General features: G+C 32.2%; 2 protein-coding genes across 3 annotated transcripts; one reads left to right on the top strand and one right to left on the bottom strand.

Annotated features, from left to right (window-relative positions):
* The first annotated feature begins 912 nt into the window (after window positions 1-912).
* On the top strand, window positions 913-3,137 carry LOC114193195 (transcription initiation factor TFIID subunit 7-like). Its single transcript, XM_085665790.1, has 5 exons — window positions 913-1,115; window positions 1,821-2,076; window positions 2,186-2,305; window positions 2,424-2,495; window positions 2,784-3,137. Exons 2-5 carry the CDS (start codon window positions 1,825-1,827, stop codon window positions 2,937-2,939), a joined length of 600 nt encoding a protein of 199 aa, XP_085521916.1. The 5' UTR covers window positions 913-1,115; window positions 1,821-1,824; the 3' UTR covers window positions 2,940-3,137.
* Window positions 3,138-3,315: 178 nt separating this feature from the next.
* LOC114193601 (glucan endo-1,3-beta-glucosidase 4-like) lies at window positions 3,316-6,201 on the bottom strand. Of its 2 annotated transcripts, XM_028083471.2 has the most exons (5): window positions 5,998-6,201; window positions 5,659-5,757; window positions 4,172-5,419; window positions 3,810-3,837; window positions 3,316-3,722 (listed from the first exon to the last, which is right to left on the bottom strand). In XM_028083471.2, the coding sequence occupies exons 2-5, from the start codon at window positions 5,732-5,734 to the stop codon at window positions 3,563-3,565; spliced, it is 1,512 nt and encodes a 503-aa protein (XP_027939272.1). In that variant the 5' UTR covers window positions 5,735-5,757; window positions 5,998-6,201; the 3' UTR covers window positions 3,316-3,562. The 2 variants fall into 2 exon arrangements, with proteins under 2 accessions (XP_027939272.1, XP_085521915.1); XM_085665789.1 differs by lacking the exon at window positions 5,998-6,201 and having other exon boundaries at window positions 5,663-5,757.
* Between the last annotated feature and the right edge of the window lie 2,120 nt (window positions 6,202-8,321).

The raw sequence follows: 8,321 nt of genomic DNA, 5'->3' as shown, positions 1-8,321 counted from the left end.
TATTCCCTTTCTTATTTTTCATCTAAACTAACATAACCTGATGCTAGAGTGCTCTTTGCTATGTGAAAGTAGGGGGTCATTGTACTCGACCTTACCTTATATATGCTAAGAGGCTGAAATAGAATGAATGTTCGTTCAAGAATCAATATGAGCAAAATATTAAGGATGATAGAAGTAGGAACTGAGATCAAGGTACTCACAAGCAGAGGTATCTGTGTGTTGGGGGATTGAACAAACAGAAATGCACGGAAGAAATGAAAACTTAATCAATTCCCTCCTTTTCCTACATTACCCTCCTTTTCCATCACTTCTGCATCACGTGTACGTGGTTGTTACAACCCTGTACTACATAATTTTCTATTCTGCTCTTACGGAAATTGTCCTCAACTCCACAGGGTAGTAGTTAGCCGAGCAAGGTTATTAGACTCGAGAGTGTACGTAGATTCATGAACTTTATAGACTCGACTCGCAGACCTGACATGTAGACTCCTAAGAATCTATTACACCTCTACTTCATATAAAAAATTATATATAGTATCATACCAATTCAGAATTTAATCACCACAATTAACAAATAGTAAACAATAGTTCAATAATTTTAAAATAACTTAGTTCAAGAAACATGATTATTATATAAGTTCAAATCTCAACAAACTCATAAGTTAATATGAATAAAAAAATACAAATAACTTCAACTTTTTGACTCAAATCATCTGCTTATATCATTTTTAACATCATCTTCACCATTAGGATCACAAGAATTTGAAGTAGTGTCAGTCTCACTTTCAAATATTATAAACCAGTCTCAATCAATTAAAAATCAAATAATTTAATTTTTAGAAAACCAAAAATAAATTAAATAAAAAACAAAATTACATATTATATATATATATATATATATAATGATTAGTAAAGTAAAGAAAATGAAATAAAAAAACAAAGAAATATATATTATATACGTATGTCATTACTTCAAAAGAGGGAAAAGAGAAAGAGGGATCAACGACGCCACTGAACTAGCGTCCCGACGGAGCTGCCACGCGAGGCGATCAGAGGTGCCGTGCGAGACGATCGGAGCTGCGACGTGAATGACCGGAGCTGAGATTTCGAAATAGGTCAATGTTTTCAAGTTCTATCTTCTCTTCTTCTTCGATTAGGGTTTTCGAGTTGGGCTTCAATCTCTGTTTTCGCTTGGATTTTCGATTTGAACCATTGGGGTTTTGGTTTGGGCTTAAAATCCGAAAGCCAACAACATGTTTTTGTGTCATTTCGTCTCGTTCTTCGAATTCGGTGACTCGCTCTCGAACTCGCGAGTCTGGTACGAGTCCACGAGTTTACTCCGAGTTCACTACGAGTTTGAAAAAAAACGAGTTTATATACGAGTTAACCCGTGAACACTGTCATGACTCGCAGACTTGTACGGGTGTACGAGTTAACCCGCGAGTTTGATAACCATGGTATCAGATATAACAAACTGTTCAGGAATATTACTTTCATGTTTGTCTTACAGTTTTATGTTGTTGAATTATGATGTTTTTTATACTTCTTTACTTTTATGCTGGGGGTAGAGAGCGAGTTTATTGTTTCACTCAACGAGTTAATAACTTTGTATTAAAATGGTGAAAGTGAAACATACAGAAATGAAATCAAGTCTATTTTATCTAAATAACAACACAAGAATTATTTCCTAAATCTCCTTTTTTTTTTTTAAATTTCAAAACATGGGATTTGATTTCTAAATCATTTCAACTCTATTTTGTGTTTTTTAAATCAAGTCATTTTACATGTTAATGTTTTGAAACATGGCCTATTGTTTATAGTGTTATGGAGGAGCAATTCATACTTAGAGTTCCACCGAATGTGGCAGAGCGGATAGAGCGGCTTTTGAATGAAACTGATCCTTCTTCATCTGAAGACAAGTCATTAGATTTGTCATTTAGTGAGGATGGAAGAAGTGGTACGTTTATGATTGGGAATGAACACTTCCCAGCTTCTCTATTGGACCTTCCTTGTGTTGTTGAATCCTACAAGACATATGATGATAACTCTTTGATTAAGACAGCTGATATTGGTCAGGTCAGTTATACATCATTAATCAAACAATTCATTCATTCATTCCTAATCACATCTTTGATTTATGTAACTTAATAACTGTATCTGATTTTTTCATGAGTTCAACTAACAGATGATTATGGTTCGGGAATCCGGTGATGCTGCTCCAGATGTAATTGAGTACAGGCATGGCCTCACCCCGCCCATGAGAGATGCTCGCAAGCGTAGATTTCGCAGGGAGCCAGATCTTAATGTATTATATTCACTCACATAACAAACATTGACATACATGCCTCTCTTCCTCCATATATGTGTATATGTATGTGTATATGATCTCATATTAACATTTTTGTTAATGTTTCATTTTCCAGCCTGAGCTTGTGTCCCGTGTTGAGAAAGATCTCCTCAAAATCATGGCTCGAGGAACAGCTGAAAATCTTGATATCCTTAAACGTCTTTGTTGTCTCAAACAGCAAATGAGTGTTGTTTTCATTTTTTAATCCTTAATCTATGATTTTGCTTTCAATTTTTTTTATTAAAATAATGGATAGTTATTGAGATTATTATTGCTTATTTTCTTACCACCCATCTATTGTTTTCCTCGCTTATAGACACGGGGTTCATGGGATAACAAGAGTCTATGTTTGCATCAATGACAAAATCTAGTTTGTTGCCTTCTTGATAGTGGAAACAGTCTTCATTTTGGTTATTTCCTTGACTGAGATTCACATGCAGAAGCCGCTGAACAAGAAGTGGAGGAGAATGCTCGAGGTGGTAATAAAAAAGCTGCACCTAAGCCTGCACCAAAACATGATGTTCCAGAGAATCATACGAATGCAGGGGAGCCTGACAGGAGTGATTCTGAGGAATCTGATGACTCGGTCTGACCCAAATCAACTTCCAAATAATATTTATATTACCAACAATGATGAAATGACAGCCTGTATTGTATAGTATAACTGCTGCAGTTAAACTTGAATTCTGTCCACCATTAAAATCAATTTTGGTGGATTTTCCATTGTAGTTGTTTGTATACACTTTTGTATATTTATCAAATGGTGCATTTTCGTGTTATCTTTTACAAATCTTGCATTTTCTTGCTAACTGTTCTGTGCTGTACCGGTTTGATTATTAACCTTTGAGGTCCTAATTCAATTCCCCTGGATGAGTAGCATGTGTTTATTTAATCTCGACTCGTTTTGCCATTTGGTTAGAAATGCGTAGTTTCAATTGAGATTAGCGAGAGCATCACTCACGTATAGCTTTTAATATCGTGCAAAAAAGTCAGTTGAAATGACATTAGTCACTACTAATAAATTGATTACATTTTTGGCAATGGTATATCTCGAATCATTTGTATTCTCCAGCTAAAGCACTAAACTTCTGCAACTACCTACCAAGAATGATCCCAAATACACCGTACAAAGTGGCACGTAGCGGGGAGACCTGAACCATAATTATGAACCAAAAACAGTATAAAGTTGCAATCTAAAACTGGAGGCTCTTTTGGTCATGACATCATTAAAGCAGAAAGAACACTAATAGACGATATCAAATACTGAAAGGTGGACACTTGCAGGTTCAAACCAGCTCCAACTCCAACAGGACTTATAGGTCCAAGTCCAATTGCTGTAGAAGATGAACTTCTTCCACCAATGCTCGAGTTAGCACTGTCATCAACATATTCAATTCAATACAAGATCAGGTTTGAAAAACATAAATACTTGTAAGATTCAATTCATAATTGAAAAACATACCTTCCCGCATATATACAGGACCCGTAACCTGCAATGCAGCAAAAATATCCATCAATAATTGATTCACTCTTATGCAGTAGTTAAAAGAATCAAATACAAACTTCAAATCATGATACTTTTGCAGTCTTGCTGGATTAATTTTTGAAAGAGTTATCAGCTTCAGGTTGCAATAAGAAAGCTATTCTATGAGCGAACTTATAAATCACAGTCAAAAAATGCATTGTATACCCAATTGCGGCTGCAATTTTGTACAATCCTAAATCGCAACTCAAAACCTTGGTTATATATGTTTTGACAGTAGAGAGAATTAACTTAAAAGTGTGAGAAAAGAAAAGTAAGAATCATAAGGATCATGGACTTACTAGGATCCTCAGTTGTTGTTGTTGCTGTACCATCAAAGTCACAAGTGCCACCAGCATTATGCATTTTCTGATAATAATCATTATAAGCATAAGAGGCATGGCTTTTGACGTTATTGGGGGAATAGCATGGTCTTCCTGGTTGGATAGCTACACAGTTAGCTTGGCCTTGTCCACAAGCCCAGCTCAAGCCAGCTTGCAATTTGTCAGTGTCAGAATCATCTTTAGCCACACAAAACGATCCTAGAGAATTTCCATTACTCAGGTTGGAACCACTAAAACTCAAGGGATAAACACTACTTCCATTAGCATAAAAAACACCCCAATTCTTTTCTGATACAGGCCCTTTTCTCTTGTCTTCATTAAATAACTCATATAGGTAGGTATTAAGGGCTATCTTTGGCTGACTAGGGGGTCCTGAACCATTAAGTACTCTCAGAATTAAATTATTATTGTAGGTCTCAGCATTCTTTTCAGTAGCATCTGGTTCATTTACTGCACCAAAACTAGGCCAACCAGTTTCTGTGATAACAATTGGTATATTATTGAAATTGAAGGCTTCTATGGCATAATAGGTGGCATCCACCATAGCCTCAAACATGCTATTGTAATGGAACAGTGTGTTTGGATCAACAATTTGCTTCACTGGAGAAAGGGGTCTGAACAGAGCATATTCAATAGGGAAAATGCCATCTCCTTTAGTGTATCCATAATAAGGGTAGGCATTTAACATGTAAGAGGAATTTGTGTTCTGCAAAAACTGAAGGAGCTGGTAGATTGTGGAGTTCCATGAGGAGTTAAAGGTGGCCGTGGAAGGAGGAAAAGGCCTGGAAATTATATCCATGGACTGTGGCGTTGAAATCTTAACCCTAAAGTTAAGGTTTGAAGCAACAAGTGCTTTGTGCAGATGGTTCATGGCAGGAACAAGAACAGATGCAACTTTTGGGACTGAGGTGAGAACCTCACTACCTACTGATATTGCTGTGATATTAGTAAATGGCATGTATGCAGCCACATTGTTACTAATCCATGCTGCAGCAACTGATGCAGATTTTCCAATGCCTAGTATCTCTTCATCTGTGACACTAACAATTACTTCAATTCCAGTTTTTGAAAGTGCTTGTAGCATGTGCTCATTGGCATCATACAGACGCACATGTGTAATTTGATGTGCTGTCAGAATAGCAACCAGATTTGAAGCAGATGGAAGATCAGTAACACCAGTGCCAATGTTTACCCCCACAAATGCACCTACATTATGCAGAAAACAGAACCATTCATATGTCAAAATTCATGTAAAGGTTTCAAACTGTAAAGTAGGTTTTAAAAAACACATTCCAAAAACTCGATTTTGGCAGCAACATCAAGGTTTTAGAAGTTTTTACCAAATTTGTCAAATTTCTTGAAATATCAATTCTTGTGCAAAATCAGAAGGTTTAATAGATCAGCAAGCAAACCATAAAATGGAAAAAGGTGAAGTTGTGATTTACCTACTGCATTGTTCACTGTGGCAACAATGAGGAACAAAACACTTGTGAGCCACCTTCCAAGCTTCATCCCTCGCATAAGCAAAGCCTCAACAATGAAGGCTTCAGCAATAAAAAGAAATCACATCTTTAACAGCTAAAATTGGGAACTAACAGGTATATAGCATTTGTGCCAACTAAAACTCGAGAGTCCAATAAACAATGAAGTTGAAAAGAAAAACTCAAATGCACATGTTTGTGACTGCATTTTGATGTGAAATCCATGAATGAACAAGCTTCACTATTTACCATTTTTTGTTTGTTTTTTCATGAAGAAATAAAAATATGAAAAATTGTAAATACCTCAGAGAATGTCAAAAGATGAATGTGATGGAGGGGAGTGGCAATGAATACTTCACTTGATCACAGTTTTTGAGTTGAGTTTTGTGTTGTGTTGTGATTTTCCTTTTCCCTCCAACCCCAAAAGTCATTCATTAATTTTTCAACTCTTTTCTTGTGCAATCATAGTCCTAAATCAGTGACATGTCTCAGTGTTCATACCAAAACTAAAAAGGAGCCGAAAGGTCAATAACGCGTAATTACTATATATTATTATTATTCTTATTATTACTATTACTGTCTACTTGTTTTTGGCTTCTTCGCCTTCCTATTAGCCAAGCTTTACATTACACAAACACCAAATTCAGTCTTTTAGGACAATTAAATTATAATAAAAAAATCAGCTTTTATTTGGATAAATTTATCAAAAAGCAGTTTTAAATTACAAAATACGAGCTTGAGCATTAGAGACACAAAATTATTATATTTATAAAAATAACGTAATTTATCAGAATTTTTCTTTTGTTAAATTCAAATCAATGTCATCATCATGATTCTTTTGTTATTTTTTTTTCATTATTAAGTATTAAGTTTCAAATACGTTATGAATTTGTGTATTTTCGTTTGTCCTATAAAAGTTATATATATATATATATATATATATATATATATATATATATATATATATATATATATATATATATATATATATATATATATTCTATTGAATGTTGAAAATATTTTATATTTTCATCTAAATATACTTAGTTGATGATTTGTGTCATTAACGGATGACTTCATTTTTATATGTATTTAGTGTTTATCAATTTGTTTCTTTTCTCTCAAATCTTTTTTAACTAGTTATTGTCTTTCTAAGATTAAGTTGATCAATAAATTGAAAAAAAAAATCCAATGTTGAATAGCATTTTTTTTATTTTTATATTTATAATAATCCCATATTTTTTCTATATTTATTTGATCGAACATGGTTCCTGTATCATTTAAAAAATTATTTCCATTATATCATCATTAATGTCATTTCTCACATTTTTACCACTGAAATTGGACATTAAACAGATAAAAAGTGTAATGATTTTATTAATATATATTTTAGTTTATCATTGTCTAATAGAATGTAAAGATAATCTACAAGATTATAGTATCGGTTTAAAGATAAATTAAGTAAAATACTTATTTTAGGTCTCTCTAGATAAAGAATTTCTTTTACTATTAATATTTTTCTATGAAATTAATTATAAGATTATGTTTAAAAAAATTCAATTTTTTTACTAATATATTTCTATTAAATTAATTATAAATTTATGTTTAAGAAAAAGTCTCAGAAGAATTTTATTATTAATATAGTTTTACTAAATTAATTATATGTTTACGTTTGAGAATAAAATTTAATTAAAATATTATTACTATCTGTTAATTTTTATTAGTATTGAAAATGATAATTAATGAGTTAAAACCTCCATTTAATAAATTATAATTTTATTTACAAAATAAAAAATGATTAGTTATCTTTATTTCTTATAATCATATGAATTTTATTTTCTTTTTTTATCTTTTTTATCTCTAGGGGACTTCTCTTAGCCTCTTCTTACTTTCTTTTCTTCTAAGAATCATTTTTGTATGGTTTTGACATATTACATTTCATGTTGTTCGTGTGTACCAATTTTTTCATCCTCATTTCTGGTTAATATATTTTTTTCTTTTTTTGTTGATGTTTTTTTATTCTGTTTTGCATTTGTACTAAAATTAGAAATGTGTTTCTTTTGCCCAGTTTTATCTTTCAGTACTTATTGATTTACGAGTTTCGAGACTAGAAACTTGAATTATTTTACAAAACTATTAATTAGATTAAGTGTTAATCTTTTGGTGGATATTAGATTAATTGGAGCATAATTCAAAGTTGGATTTTCTGTTAAAAAAAATTAAAGTTTAGGGGAAAAAACTTATTATCGAGTTGAGAAAAATCCATGTTTCGTGAAAAAAACGTATTAGACACAGAAAGAATCAATTTGATGAAAACATTGAGAGTGAAATTGTAAATTCTCTTCAATAATAATCTATAATTGATTAACTTTTGTATATTGTAGATAAAACAATTACCACACTTGAAAGTAGATTTGAACAATTTAAAACATATGAAGATATTTATGTTTTTTCTTTATTTAGTGTTAAAAAATTAAAGTCACCAGATCGTACAAATGCATATATAGCTTATAGAATAATGTTAACAATTCCAACATCAGTTGTTTCATGCAAAATGAGGTTTTCAAATATAAAAATAATAAAAACTTATTTAAGATCAACAATGTATTAAGAAAAAATTAAATGGA

The sequence above is a fragment of the Vigna unguiculata genome, chromosome 8 (assembly GCF_037176805.1).
Source record: "Vigna unguiculata cultivar grain cowpea cultivar isolate G323 ecotype 2 chromosome 8, ASM3717680v1, whole genome shotgun sequence".
Taxonomy (NCBI): Eukaryota; Viridiplantae; Streptophyta; class Magnoliopsida; order Fabales; family Fabaceae; genus Vigna; species Vigna unguiculata.
This window is presented reverse-complemented; position numbering and strand designations above follow the sequence as displayed.

Excerpts from the sequence above, each read along its gene's own strand:
- LOC114193195 (XM_085665790.1), top strand. The coding sequence starts at position 1,825 with ATGGAGGAGCAATTCATACTTAGAGTTCCACCGAATGTGGCAGAGCGG. Across the intron at positions 2,306-2,423 it reads GCAGGGAGCCAGATCTTAAT|CCTGAGCTTGTGTCCCGTGT; the intron begins GTATTATATTCA and ends TTCATTTTCCAG. Across the intron at positions 2,496-2,783 it reads GAACAGCTGAAAATCTTGAT|GCAGAAGCCGCTGAACAAGA; the intron begins ATCCTTAAACGT and ends TGAGATTCACAT.
- LOC114193601 (XM_028083471.2), bottom strand. The coding sequence starts at position 5,734 with ATGCGAGGGATGAAGCTTGGAAGGTGGCTCACAAGTGTTTTGTTCCTC. Across the intron at positions 5,420-5,658 it reads CACAGTGAACAATGCAGTAG|GTGCATTTGTGGGGGTAAAC; the intron begins GTAAATCACAAC and ends TGCATAATGTAG. Across the intron at positions 3,838-4,171 it reads AACAACAACTGAGGATCCTA|GTTACGGGTCCTGTATATAT; the intron begins GTAAGTCCATGA and ends GCTGCATTGCAG.